The 15,489-nt window shown below is 35.3% G+C and overlaps 1 protein-coding gene and 1 long non-coding RNA gene across 3 annotated transcripts in view; one reads left to right on the forward strand and one right to left on the reverse strand.

The window, feature by feature from the left end:
• The first annotated feature begins 5,114 nt into the window (after positions 1 to 5,114).
• The window catches only part of LOC105208788 (cytosolic purine 5'-nucleotidase), a 71,191-nt gene continuing 60,816 nt past the window's right edge, over positions 5,115 to 15,489 (forward strand). Inside the window, exons 1-3 of one of the 2 annotated variants that reach the window (XM_011178824.3) lie at positions 5,116 to 5,664; positions 8,489 to 8,830; positions 10,732 to 10,817. In XM_011178824.3, the coding sequence (XP_011177126.2) occupies positions 8,786 to 8,830; positions 10,732 to 10,817 (131 nt within the window). In that variant the 5' untranslated portion in view covers positions 5,116 to 5,664; positions 8,489 to 8,785. Of the gene's footprint in view, positions 5,665 to 8,488; positions 8,831 to 10,731; positions 10,818 to 15,489 lie in introns of both variants that reach the window. The other variant, XM_011178823.3, reaches the window with a different exon arrangement.
• On the reverse strand, positions 5,743 to 8,493 carry LOC128922339 (uncharacterized). Its single transcript, XR_008471576.1, has 2 exons — positions 8,352 to 8,493; positions 5,743 to 6,381 (listed from the first exon to the last, which is right to left on the reverse strand). It is a non-coding gene; the product is annotated as an uncharacterized LOC128922339 (long non-coding RNA).

The following is a 15,489-nucleotide window of genomic DNA, read 5'->3' on the forward strand; positions in this document are numbered from 1 at the left end:
AGTACACTATCGTCTTAAAATTCCGTTTACCGCAATCATTTCCTTCCCTTTCAAAAAAAAATTGCTAAAAAACGCATTTTTTCGGCTTCTAAAGCAGACTACTGCCTTAACCCTGTATAATGATATAAACTGACATCAAGGTAACCTCTATCTTAAAAAAAAAATAGTCGATAATCTTAAAAACTAAGTAAATACTTTTAAGTCCAATTTGAAGCCTTTAAAGTCAAGATTAGCTTGAAGCTTTAATCCACTCTTCTTTATTTTTCGACATACATATGTATAAGGAAACATTATATACCCAGAATTTGACAGCAGTTGGCAATCACTAGTGTCCAACCGATTTCTAATTTTTGGCCGATGCCGATGCCCATAAATCGGTCGGATTCCAGAAATTAATCGTAGAAGTTCCGACCTGAAGTGTGTTTTTATAAATCGTAGTAGACTCAATATTGGACAGGGGCCGGTAAACCGTTGCCGAGGATCTGATAAAGTTCTGACAAGATATACGATGGAGTTCTCAAATTTTTGACACTACTATGTTAGAAATTCCAACAGAATTAATAATTTTGTGAATGTCATGTGAATGACCGCTGGGTTAGCCTTAGTCTTACGTTTAGTCCCTGGTAGTAGTTAAAGGAAAATTTTGATGCGCTATCATGACACCAAGGTGCTATTTTCATTCCAAATTATATTCTATTTCTGCCGGCATCCAACAGTTGGAATTTTTCAGCATATTCCTTAAATGGTCTAATTAATTTATTTAGGGTTGTTAGAGATTCTATTTATTTCGAGATGAATGTTCGGTCGCTTTACTATCGTCGACAGATGTTCTTGTGGAAATGCTCCTTCAATTTGATGGCTTTCTTATGATCCATTATATTTTTTATGTCACAGGACCAAAACTATAAAGACTTCTTGATTACTTCCAGAGTTGGAAACTCTCAGTTCTTAATTCAAACTCAGTTCACTTCATTCCGACGCAATCTTACCTCTATCATAACAGCAATTGCTTGATTATTTCGCAAATTGAAGATGCTTACTCTCCATAATCACTGAATCGCCTATTACTCAAATGTGATCGGTCGAGAGGGTTATGAGTCGTCGAGGTTTTTAGAATTCCTGGGGTTTTCTATCTGTCAGGAAGACAAATTCTTTGCACTCACATATTTCGATCTCATTCTTTTTTGTTTGTGAACTACGCCTCGCTCCCCATTTTGAACCCTCCCTAAGATTCTCTCGCGGCTGATGTTACATCAGTTGATTGTTTAGATAGCATCAGCTGTTGTAGATTTGTATATACTCATCGGTAATACACCTACTTATATTCCATACAATTTAAAGCAACTTTAAACAAATCAGCACTGGGTGTGTCAAACATTCTTGCGCGCTCACTAAGTCTCAACTAAAGCACTGACATTGGCAATAGACAAATCGGCGAACCCCACCTGCGCTTAACAATGGAGATTTTGCTATATGCTCATGGCATTTCGTATTTACCCACAACAGTTTCCCAGCAACCACAAAAGGGGCTTGAGTGCGCGCCTATACTTTATTCTAAAAGCCTCCGCAGTCTGTTTAAATGTGAAATCAAATTTAAATCACTGAAATCTCTATTTGTTTGTTTGTTTGTTGGTAGGAAGGTAGTTAGAGACGATGTATTTATTAGCGGTATTAGGCGGACACACCTTTGCGGTTGCAAATGAATGAATGCTTGTGCTATTATAAACCACAATGTTTAACGAGCTGAAGCAATGCGATTATGCGAGTTTGTTTGTTTGTATGTATATTTATATTATTAGCAAGTGTTTATGGGTGCTCATACAAATTGAAGAACAATGGCTTGCTTGTGGGCATGCAATTTATGGCAGCAAAATCGTGTCTGTCTGTCTGCCTGGCAAGATGATTGCCAATATTAATTAGCTTTTCGACAATTTAATGCAAACAGATTTTATATACATGACACATACAAACATAAGTATATGTTGTTGTTGTTTTGAAGTTCGCGCGGAACGCCAGCAGCAGAAGAGGCGGTCCATAACTAATGTTGCAAGTCAAAACTTTTATAACGAAGTATGCTGCTGCCACTATGGTTGTATTTATGATGTTGTTGTTTCATTTTTGTTGTTGTTGTTATAATTGTTTTGTTGTACTATTTGTTGTTGCAATAGTGTTGTTTTTGTATTATTGTTGTAGTTATTGTTACTACGACAAGGTGGGTGTGCGCGCATTAGCCGTCAAACTGCAACGCTGCTTCTCTGAAAGTTCAACTTTGCACTGCCTGCCAAGAGAAAACTACAAAAACAAAACTCAAAACTAAAGAAATTAATTGCTAAATGTACAGGAAAGCAATTAAAAAGTTAAAAACTTTGAAACAAAAAACTTAAATTGCAACTTAATAACGTTATTTTTAGTTTCTTGTATAATAATTTCACTCCTCTCTCTCACACACTCCTTCTCTCTTAACTCCAAAGTTGAAGTTGCACATAACTATAGACGCGTACTGTAGTTGACAGTACTTAAGTAGCGCAATAAATACTTTAATTACAGGTAACAACAACAACAGCAACAACAGCAATTAGTAGTAACAACAAAAAACAAAAGAGCGGCACAGTTATACAAATTGCTGTTAAACGCTGATTTAAATGGCGCGTCTTAAGTGCGCGCCACCACGATTACCCACCTCTCCGCCGTGGGAACAAACCGTCGCGGTCTACGGTGTCATAAAATTAAGTGTTTTATTGCTTCTTGTTTACGATTTAATTTTATTTTGTACAGCGTTACGGCATTCTTACGGAATTCACGCAGCCACAAAACGTGCTAATTCAGTTAAGTGGGCTTTTAAGTTGTGCTCGTATGCGTTAAAAGCATTTTTCAGGTGTTTCATGAAGTTAAAGTTGTCAATTAAGATAAATTACCCAGAAATTTCATAATAATTTTTAACTACACAGAGTTGGGCAGGTGGTGCATATTTGGTGGTTTGCTTCGGAGAGACAAGAATATCCCCGGAATTTTTCTCAGAAAAATTTAGTCATTAGATAATGTTAACGATCCACTCCAGGATCTAAATCTAAAATATCTTCTCTCTCTCTCCCTCAGAGGGAGAATAAAAATTTTTACTCTATAATTACTAGACTAGTCCGATATGGCTACAGGACAAAGCTGGGACTTTATTAGTATGATCCAGATCATCCATGACGAAGATGGGATAGTACACTTACACCAGTGTTTTCCTTAATTTCATAACTGGCTCGGTTGTCCGACTCAATTTATTCGATTAGGTCTCAAGCGAAGTAATATTATAAGATTGTTAGTTCATAATTAGGTAGAGTTTCGAAACCATCAGCTAACATCTGGGGAAACTAAGAAATATATTTCTCATCGAAATTAGTTCAAAAAGAATTCAACGCTCAAGTTTTTGTAGGAGTCTAGCAATGTTTGAATATTTTTATACCCTGAACAGGGTGGGTATATTAAGTTTGTCACGAAGTTTGTAACACCCAGAAGGAAGCGTCGGAGGCCCTATAAAGTATATATATAAATGATCAGTATGTTGAACTGAGTCGATTTAGCCATGTCGTCTGTCTATCTGTCTGTCCGTCCGTCTGTCTGTATATATACGAACTAGTCCTTCAATTTTTAAGAAATCGTTTCTTCAAGACGCTGCTCATTTGTCGGAACTGCCGATATCGGACCACTATATCATATAGCTGCCATACAAACTGAACGATCGGAATGAAGGGCTTGTATGGAAAACGTCTGCATTTTACTACATATCTTTACGAAATTTGGTGTGAGTTATTGCTCATAGAAATAATTTAATCTCCGAAAAAATTGTTCGGATCGGTTCACTATAGCATATAGCTGCCATACATACCGAACGATCGTAATCAATGGCTTGTATGGAAAATTTTCGCATTTGACGTGGTATCTTCACGAAATTTGACATGGATTACTGCTTAAGGTAATAATATAATCTCCGAAGAAATTGTTCAGATCGGTTAACCATATAACCTTAATGTTTCTAGCAAACAACCCGGCTAAAAAGAATTAGTAAAATGTTTTCTTTTGTTTTACTTACTTTTTCTTACGTCTTTAGATTTGCTTAAACACATAGTTACTAAAAGAAATGCACCTGTGAAGGGTATATTAGCTTCGGTACAGCCGACGTTAACGTTTTTTCTTGTTTTTTTTTTTTTAATATTTGGAGTATGTTTAGGTGGGTATCTCAATCCACCGCCTTATTTAAACTAGGTTTGCGGATTATTTTAACATTTTTTTCTCTCTCTCTCTCTCTGGTAGATGCAAATTACCAAAACTCCTTGGGGGAAGGCGAGAAGCGAAAATCATCTAAACATTTTCTCCTCCAGCATTTGCCAGACTGAGGTGGAGACACCTAGGTAGGTATAACTTCGGCAAATCTATCGAATTGACTAATATTGACATTAGCCGACTCAAGAACTTTGTAACAGATTACAAGCGCTTTGCCGAATCGTGAAGATTTTTTCATGAAGATCCATTAAGAGTTTTTAGTGTCACAAAGGACAGAGCGCAAAACTCTCCAAGTGAAATCTTTCTGCGCATACAGAGACCTGCCTACTAAACTAACCTAACCTAACCTAATTGTTTCTAATTCAAATTCAAAGGAGGAAACCTGATTAGTTGCGCTTTGATTTAATAATAGATCTGCTTAACAATTATTATATTCATAATTCATTTGTATTGATTATTATTTAATATATTCATACAAATATCATTCATTATACTTTAAGAAGCATAATTGCCGGAATCAATTTCCTACCAGGTAAGTACCTGCCAACAAGCTCTCGTGCCAAATCTATTTTGTTTACAAACAAGCGCTGTGACACAACGCTTTGCATTGTTATTGTTTCTCACATGTTCGCTACTTGTGTTTTTGTTTTGTGTTTGCTCGTTCAGCCGGCTGCCGCTGCTGCTTTGTTTTTGTTTTCACATTACTTTCTTGTTGTTATTATCAATTTGATTTCATTTCACATATTACGCTTTTCGCTACGATTCTTACACGAACAACAAAGAACAGCTGAGTTCTGACGTCTGCGATTGCGACTGCGCCGCAAATGTCAAAAACAGCAGACAATCAAAAAGCCGAAGAATCAATTGGATAAATCGCTGTGCGGTAGAAAACTGGCATTTTCCGACAGATTAAAAAGTGTTTTGACTATTTTGCTGTGTGCTTTTGTAAACGTTTTATGTGCATAAATAATTGTGAGCATTAATTAAAAGCAACAAAGAATTGAAGTTTGTGTGAGTTTAGCTGGAAGATTGTGCGATTGTATTCAAAGCAAGTGCGCCGGCCTTTGTGCGTTCCAGTGAAAATTTCGCGGCCGTAAATCTGTGCCACATTTGCTGTGTGTGTGGGAAAAACGCAGAAATTACGCAAGTTTTGCTCAACGCACCGCGTTCGCGTCGCTCTGGAAGTGTGCTCACATTCGATAGAAACTAGTTTGGTGTACACAAATCTGTACGTCATCAGTCAATCGCGTGCGGAAATTAAGTTCGCCCACAAATAGCGTTAGCTAGAGAAAACACGATTGAAAACTGTGATTTATGCGGCTTTTCTGCGCGCTGCGGCATTTAACAAAGAAAGCACAACGCCTTTCTGCCGCCACAACTACTTACACAAGAAAGGTACACACAACAACAATAACCAGCACTAATCACAGCGCCTACAAGCCACCCACTAACAATCATACAATCCATAGTACATACTAAAATACTAGATAACACATATTTATTTGTAAGTCATATTTATCAACCTTATCATCGTAAAAAAATCACATTATTCCCATTTGCAATTCATAAGCTCGAATAATTTTAATTTTTCCATATTTTTCCGCCTCCTGCTGTGCCGTTGGTAGACTGCTGCGTACATAATAGACCCCCGTCGTCATTATTTTTCGGGAATTATTAAGATATACATATGTGCTATACACCAGTAACCATTTTGTGTGGGAGCCTTGTTAGATATGACAATATCCATGCTGTCCACGTCTTTGCTCTTTGTTTATACCAAAATTCTTTGCCGTGATTTCGTCATGTTTTTATACAGCGCGTGATATCCTCATATTATTTTGGCCACCTTCAGCGCTGCTTCTCCGGGGTTTTTCCACGCGTTTCCACAATTTCTAATTTTAATATTCTACTTTAGTGGCATATGTGTACAAATATATATGCACATATGTATGTCGATAAAAATGTTAATTTAGTTTGCTAGTGAAGTCATACAAATGTATACATCCGTACATTTATATAAACTTTTGTGAGCTGCGTCGTATTTGCTACTGACATGTGCATATGTTTATCTATGAAGTGCTTCATTAAGGTGTTTTTGTGTTGTCGCAGTTACTTGAAGAGGCAAACAAATATAAATATGTAATATATTAATAATAATATATAGTGCTATACTGAAATAATTGTTTCTCAGAAAATTAGTACATATTTCATATTAATTTTAAAAATAATAATATTATTACTTCTGTTGTCCGGACTGCAGTGAAAATAATAACTGTAATTGTGTCATGTGTTAGTGTTTTTGTAGAGTAACCCCCAATAAGAATTTGAGTATACTCATCCTTTCTTCATATATTTTTTAAAATCCATATTTAACACTCCTATTTATTTGGCACTACTCCTCTCGAAAACGTAATTTATGGGTCTACATATTTGTCCAGTTTCACTATAACATTGGACGAATTGTAAAGTAAGAACTTTAGTGATTCCTTCTTTAAAGCAAATTTTCACTCATCAATGAATAAGTAAAAGGATTTAGAAGATTCTTCGCGCAAACTGCGAAAAACTTGAAGATGATACTCGTACTAAGTAGTAGAGCCTTGTTGGAAAAATTCCTTATGCACCTTGGCACTACAGTTGACCAAATCGGTGAGAAAAATTTCACATTTAATACAACCTGACAAGCTTCAGTGGATCGTAGCTCTTGTTGTTGTTATAGCGAGTAGATCCTCAGGATCAGAATCTAATTAAAATGTTAAGTTTAGTTGTCATTGAGGTCATCTAACGGGAGGCGCGGAAAACAAGCTGCTTCGACAAGAGCGGACCATAGGAAATGGCCTTTGAGATGAGTAGGGTCTGTTGAGCATACCAAGATATAGTTAGTATCAAGCAGAGATTTGTTGCATACCGGACATTCAGTTGAACTTCCATAACTCGAAGTTGTCCAAAAATCGAACTCTTGAATTGGCAATAGAAGCTAAATTTCATACAATTTACCTTCCATAACCTGAAGTCTCTCTAAATGGAAGTTTTTTTGTGGATTATAGTGATTCGAGTTGGGAAAGTTCCACTGTATATTGGTATATTGGGGTTTATTCTGGATAATTAGAAGTTTAACCTGCTAAAATATACAGAACGAGGGCCACTCTTGTTTCACGAGGCAAACGTAAGCTCGTCGTCTGCAATAGGCGGTCGTTTAACTTCAAGGACGTCATTCACTGGGAGGGAAGTTTATTAATTTATTAAATGCTACCGATTTGATAGTCTATGGTCGGATAAAAATCCGGTTCCGTTCCGGTTACGTAAAACCGTCTATCGTAGGAATGCTCTTGAGCTCTTCCAATGGGACGATTGGGTTTTAGTTTCCGTTATTAGATGATTAAATATTAGATTTGTCCATGTTGTGTCGTCAGTTATGTTCCTTTAAGATACTAAAATTTTTTCAAAATTTTTCTTATCAAAAGACCAATAAAGAACGAAGACATTCAAAAAATATTAATTTTAATTTTTACAGAACCAAGGTTTCTATTGTTCTATTTATAAATTTTAACTTTTCGTATTTATTACGGACCACCCTAATAGTGTAATTAATCATATAAAATTTTAGGCCCAGCTATAAAATTTTTTATTTCCTAAAGTATAAAACTGTTGCTCGTTAAAAAAATAAGTATTTTTCTATTAATTTTTCAATGATTATTAATTAAAAAAATAAAAAATAAATTAATTAAATTTTTGAAAATACAAATTAATTATGTAAAATATTTCTGATACATTAAAATCACATAAAAACTAACTACTTTATAACCAAACAACAATTAACACCCTGTACCACACTTAACAACAAAATTATTAGCATACATTTAGGCTGGCTGGCAAGAAAATCGCATTTAATGTGCATAGCTTTCAAGTTTGCATTATAAATATGTTAATATGTATGCATTTGTTTACAAAGTCAACAACGCACAATAACAACAAACTTTAGTTAAGCTGCTTTTGCTGTCTAACGGTGCAGACGAGCTTATATTTGTACACACCAACACACACACACAAAATATACAACTTCATCATCTCCACAGTAAACGTACCTTCAACTGTCAAAGCTTAATTTTTTGTTAATTAACTGCATTTTATATTTTCTACACTCCGTTACTTATTGCAATTCGCAGAATTCGCGAAATTTTATTTTAGTTCCACACAATTTACCAGCTCATTAAAATTTCAGACGCGTCGAAACTTCGCAAATTGCAAATAAAAGCAAAAATATTTTTTGATAATAAACAATTCCAATATTTGCTGATAAGCGCATTTTTATACACTACAACTACAACAACAATAACAGTAAAAAAAAAAACAAAAAACAAGCGTCAATAAGCACAGTGTATGAGATTTCAGAGAGCAACAAACAAGCAAAGTGTCTATAAGCAAGTCATTAACTTCGGCACTCCGTCAGGCTCGAGCAAGTGCAGCAGCTGCAGCCGCCGCCGGTAGATATCAGCGACATCGCACGTACAAAACGAAAATGTCGAGTTTACAGCAATCTTCGATCTTCAGTGCAACTGCATTGGTAAGTATGCGCCTTCTTGCTGACTTAGTTGGGCGAGTCTTCTTTGTAGTGTTGCTGCTTTCTACCTTTTTCGGCTTTCGACTCGTTAAAAATATTTTTTAAAGTTTCTGTATTTCTTTGGTTTTTTCTTTTGCTGTGCACTTATTGCTTTTAAATCCTTCATTAGTGCCTCAATGTAATTTAAATTTTATTATAAAGTAAGAGAAAGAATGGTACTTAAAGTTTTGTAAGCTTAATTGTACTTTAAAGTCCACGACGTCAGTTGCAAAAGTCAATAACTTGTTAAAAACCAATATTTTTTTATCGAATTTTTTCAGAACAACAACTTTGTTGCAAGGTACTCGTAGTTAGTCATATGCTTTTACTTTTTTTCCTGACCTTGACTGTGTCCTTCTCTGTTGAACTTTGATATGAAAAAATTCACCAATTTTGATTATTCCTCAGCCATTCATCTTAATCTTTATTTTCACGTTGCTATTAAATAATCCCCAGAGATTAATTTATAGAATCTGTATACCCAAAAGCCCAAACTCGGCGTCCTCCCTCTTTCTCCGACTGCCATTCGAAAGGAAAGACGGATCCCTTAATAGATAGATCCAAAGCTCAATGTACCTGACAGAACTGAGCAACTTCGATACTCATTGGATCTTTTATCTCTCCTCTACTCCTCCAACCCATCTCTAGGTTGGTGTCATCTGGACCTCTTCCACTACAGTAACTGTTTATAGTAAAATAATAGAGACCGTTCATCGAAAATATATAACCATCAGATGCCATAATGTCAACCGGATCTTCATGATCTTTGTCGACCGTTCATCGGATAGAGTCAACCAGTGTTTCCTTTGACCATTTCCTGATGTCGGTTCCAAAGGGATCCGATCCGATGCGATCACAAAATCTGGTCAAAGAGTCGACAAAAATAGAGTGATCGATTTTAAAAGTTGGCTAGACTCCTGTTTAGGCTTCTTTCCAGAGGATTTTCTCAGTCATGCGGTCTCCAGCATGTATTAAGCGACGGTAACAAATGTCCAGGAATCCTCTGAATAGCTACTGAAATAAATAGCTTGAAAGCTCGACCAAACGAAAACTCATATTTTTCCGCATAAAATTTCGCCGTCCAAAACTAAAACAATGCCATGAGCTACCGTTAAGTTAAAAATATAACTGAAATTTTCAATTTCATACTCCAACTGGCACAGTTAGTTTATATGCGTCCTCATTCTGTCACGTTACCACTACGCTTGACACACCCACTCTCACGAACATATAAAAATACATCGCGTGCCACATCAGCTGTACCGTATGTATGCCACGTGCCGCATGTTGCACGCACTGTGGTGTACTCCATCACACTGCGCTGCATGCTGCCGGCTTCATTGGATGTTCCAATTTGGTACTTGCAGCTTCGCTTTGTTCGCTGGCGACTACCAATCTCGCCAAGGCAATATTCAAAAAGACCAGAGGAAACAAAGGAAGCTGTGAATTACGTATACAAAACGGAATTTGTCATCCGCAGCGTGGCGTAGAATTACTATTGCTTGCTTTGTAGGGGCGCCACCTTCGCATTGTGGTCCTTTATCTTTAGCTAGTCTCGCTTTGGGTCATATGCGCTTGCTTGATTGTGTTCGTTGTGCCAGTTTTATGATTTTGGTTTTTTTCATTTTTTATTCTAATCTCGATATTAGCTGACTGCTGGTACTACATGGCTCTGTTCTAAATTTGTGCTGTTGTAATCTTATTTTTATCTCTTTTATTTGGTAACTCAAAAATGTCTTTTATTTATGCGCTACATTTTTAACATCATTTTCTATTATTTGCGGTTACTTTTACTAATTTAGAGTTTGCACAAATTTCCTTTAAATCTCAAATTTATTTTAACTCTTTGGAATTTAAATTTTCAGCCAATGGCGGATGAAATTGATAACTCTGTTGACCTAATGATGCCACGGTCATCGGAGAAGAAATACTATCGCAAAGCCAGTAATAGGTAAGTTCAATTCATAACTAGACTCAGATTTACTCTCAGATGTTGAGTGAGGATCTAAGATTCTAACGTGAAAGATTATAAATATTTAAGCAAAATCTTTGAAGCACCGTTTATATGAAATATGTGAGATTAATGTTCAAAAAATAACGGGAATTTTCGTTTTTTTGTTAAAAAATATTTTATATTCGTCTACATTAATGTTGTCGCCTTGAAAATAGTGCCAATTCCATATTTTGCACTCATGTCGGCGCTTTTTCCAATAGTCGAATCACTTCTCAAACTCGGTTTTTGGGATATCATTGGCTCTTTCAGTGATTTCTCGTATACTAAGGGGCCTTTAAGATTCTCTTCAATTTTGAGAATAGATACACGAAGTCATGTCTGGCGAATATTACAATTTTCGTTATTTTTTTTAGCACTCGGCGTATGTATTCATAAAGTACTAAAGAATATATAAATTCCAATGTTTTCTTATGGAGGTTAATCTATCTAAAAGAATGTATCTTATGGGACTTGTAAGTCATTAGCATTCAACGTTATTCTATTCAACTAAATCTCTTTATTCTTAATCTAAATGCTTACACTGAATCCTAACTATATTAACCTACCACCGTTCATACTCCTTTTATAAAAATTCATTTAAGGTTTTGAAAGCGAAATTGTCTATGAAACAATAAAAAATGTAGTTACAAACCTCAAGCTTCAAAAAAACGTGGTCAAAGGCAATATGAAAACGTTATCCACACCAGGTGCGCATTCTCTCTTATAATGAATATTTATTTACATTTTTATTCATCTGGAGAGAGACTTTTAGTACTAAAGAACTGCCACAATAACAACAATTCGACACTTTCAAGAATCAATATGAAGAAAGAATTAAGCGATACTGTAATAGCTGACTTTTCCGATCACTATTTGGTTATAAGGATCCCATTAATTCTGTGATCTTCAGTAGAAGAAAGAAAGAGGCTCAAAATCTAATAAATTGTAATTAGGCGCAATACTAAATTATTGCCAACTTACCATTTGGTCTTATTTGTAAACATTCTAGAGGATATTACGTAATATTATGTAAATTCGTAACGGTGTATGTCTATGAAAAAAAACTAATTGTTTTGAGGTTATACCTAACCTTGAAAATGTTGTTCAAAACGTTATCAAAACCACATGAATTTGGGCACGAATTGCTTCCGTATCCACAGTATATTCCAGTTTTAGCCTTCAGTGACTTCTTGCGGTTCTCAGAACTCAAGTATATGCTTGCTGAAATCAAATTTAGATACTTATAATGATGAAGTATTCTAAAATTTATTGACATTTTAAATATAAAAGGAATGTACAAAGTCTATTTATATAGCTAAATAAATTCCTACGTAGTGGAAATTTTTTTTATCAATTGTTGATTTAACTATTAGCAACAAATACTGAACTTATTTAAACTTTCGCTAGCAAGCACTCTACACTACACACTTCTACACGCTTCAACTATGCTTCAGCATAAATTATATTGTACTCTACTGAGTACTTACACTCAACTAGTATTTGTAGATGAGAGCGGAGCACCGGGAGCCGAGTTTGAAAAATTTTTATTAATATTTTTAGTGAGTGAATTGTTAATTGGATTGTTGTAAGTACTTTAGTATAAATGATTATGTATATACAACATATGTCTCTCAATGAATTTTCTAAAATTTTTCATACATTCTATTTGAATATTTAATAAAAAGAATAAATTTCAAGAGCACTGATAGCAAAAAGTAGCAAACAAGCTCTTCAAGCATGCCGCTATCTTTCGATTGATTTTTTATTTCTTATTTTTTAATTTTATTTCATTTTTTATTTTTGTTGTTATTTTTTGTTTTTAAGAAAAAACAACACAGAGTCGCTGACTATATAATTGCTATATAAACAAATGCCAACGAGGTGCGCTGACCTCACAAAACACCAACCTCCAACAACCGACGCCACCACACCCCTTCCATTGCCAATGCCATTGGTTTCGTAGGCAAAACAAAAATGCCAACAATAACAATTTGAATTCATACACTTCATAAATAAAATTGAAAATAAACAGTCGAAAATAAAAGAATCAGAAGCCACTGCATCTTATCAAGAGCGTCGACTGAATGCTGTCAAATTGATTAGCATGCATTGAGAGGAAGCGAAAAAAAGAGAGAGACAGGGAAAGTAATTGAAAAGTAGGAATGGTCAAGTAAGTTGTGAGTTCTTTAGTCAACATTTTGGTTAATTCCGGGCAACAAAAGGAGTTGCATTTAAATGTTAGTCGCTCCTTAATTATAAATTAGAGTTTTCTATTGCAACTGCAATCTCTCAAATGTAGGAGAGAGCGTTGGAAGGTGCAGTACCGCCATTGCCGGAAAGTGATAATATTGCTGTAATCACAGCACTGATCAACGTCATCAGGTTGTTGTAACTCATCGCTTGACGCAACTCGCTCAACTCAACCGTTAATTCTATCGCAATCGTACGATCCATATTATGCTCCCTTGAGGTGTTGGGTCGTTGTACCGTCAAAACAACGCTTATCAATTCATCTATCAATAGCTTTGATACCCGCATTTGCGTTGCCACCTCGCGTTCGTTCTGTCAATGACTTTGTTTTCAAATTTTTGTTGTTGCTCTGCTGGTTTCCCATACATACCGAGATTTATATTCATTTGTAATCGTATGTATGCTGACGTATATTTGTTTTTTTTTTTGCGCATCAATTCATGAATTTAAAGACATTTCAATAAGAATAACGTGATCTGTTATGATTACCGAAACATTCCTGCGGCGCCCACCTCAAAAGTGAACTGTATCTTTTTTCCTTGTTGCACATTGCCATTTAATCGCTCAATTGATCTATAAACTATATCTTCCCATAGAACCTAAATTAATTCGAAATCAGTTTATTTTAATATTCTATCCTAAAATATGTATGTTTTCCGTAAAATTGTGTCTATTTGAGATTTGGATCTTGACTTTCATCTTACTACAGCATCTCACGAACTAGTGTTTTATAGACGCGGGGTTTTCATTGAGGCAATATTTTTTTGAAAATTAAGCCTCTCGGCTGGAATTTTTTCGAGTCGGCCTCAACGGTTTCTAGCCCAGTTACTTGCCTCGAAATATAATGCCAAATCCTTATCTTTATAATAAAGCTAAAATTTCAATTTTCTCTTAAACTCAGACCTATAGTATAGAGGTTCATAAGTAGTAAATAGAGAATATATCTGCTCTTAGGAGAAATATAGGTTTCACAAACTACTCCACCATATTTTTCTTTTTATACCCAGTCGTAGTAAACCTAATTGATAACAATACAGAACTAAATATTAGTTCTACAACTTTGCTTCCGCCGTTTTCCAATAGATGTCTCTAGGGTCAAGCACTGGTCGATTAAATCAATTTCTTTTTTTATATCGATCTTGGACATTTGTGTCAACATTAACCCAACAAAATATTTGTAGAGATCTGTTTGCATCCCAAACTTTTTCTCAACTGAAAATGTCACTTTTTGAGCCGAATTCTCGACATTTTCGGGAAATTTTGCTTTTCTTTTTTATTTCCAAGAGAAGTGCGGCTGAGGCTCATCGACATTTATAACCGTTTTTATACAAAAAAACTTAAATTTACAAAAAAACAAGTAAGGAAAGGCTAAAGGCAATTTATTGATATATTTTTATTAAGATAACACTCAATTTGACCCGATTTGAAAATCCTTTAATTAGGTATATGAGAGGTAGGGGAAGTTACACTATTAGAAGAAAAATATTTCCTCTAAATTAAATTAAGATACCTGAGAGATTTACCGAAATTTTCGATAAAAAATTACCATGGGACACTGAATTCTTCATATTCGGTATTCGGCGCTTTGAAAAGTTATAGTCCGATTTCGACAATTTTTTCACAAGTGATGCCACAGATCATATACAGTATTTGTGTAAAGTTTTATTTTGCTATCTTCATTGGTTCCTTATGTATATATTATAAAGTGAAGGAATAAGATGAAATTCAAAAATGAGTTATAAAGAAAGTAGTCGTGGTTGTGAACCGATATCATCCATTTTCCACGCGTGTCATCAGGGTGCCAAGAAAATAATATATACCGAATTCCATTCGAATCGGTCGAGTAGTTCTTGAGATATGGTTTTTGACCCATAAGTGGGCGATGCCACGCCCATTTTCCATTTTGTAAAAAAAATCTCAGTGCAGCTTCCTTCTGCCATTTCTTATGTAAAATTTGGTGTCTCTGACGTTTTTCGTTAGTTAGTTAACCCACTTTTAGTAGTTTTCAACCTAACCTTTGTATGGGAGGTGGGCGTGGTTATTATCCGATTTCAACTATTTTCATGGTGTGTGGTGGGGTATGTAAGAGAACCGACTTCAGAAAGTTTAGTTTGTATAGCTTTATTAGTTTGCGAGTTAAATATAAATAACCGATTTGTGGGCGGGGCCACGCCCACTTCCTCAAAAAAATTACATCCAAATATGCCCCTTCCTAGTGCGATCCTTTATTCCAAACTTTTTTACTTTTATATCTTCATTTATGGCTTAGTTATGACACTTTATGTGTTTTTGGTTTTCGCCATTTGTGGGCGTGGCAACTGTCCGAAACTGCCCATTTTCGAACTTGATCTTCTTATGGTGCCAAGGAATATTTGTGCCA

Source organism: Zeugodacus cucurbitae, chromosome 5 (assembly GCF_028554725.1).
Source record: "Zeugodacus cucurbitae isolate PBARC_wt_2022May chromosome 5, idZeuCucr1.2, whole genome shotgun sequence".
Lineage (NCBI taxonomy): Eukaryota > Metazoa > Arthropoda > Insecta > Diptera > Tephritidae > Zeugodacus > Zeugodacus cucurbitae.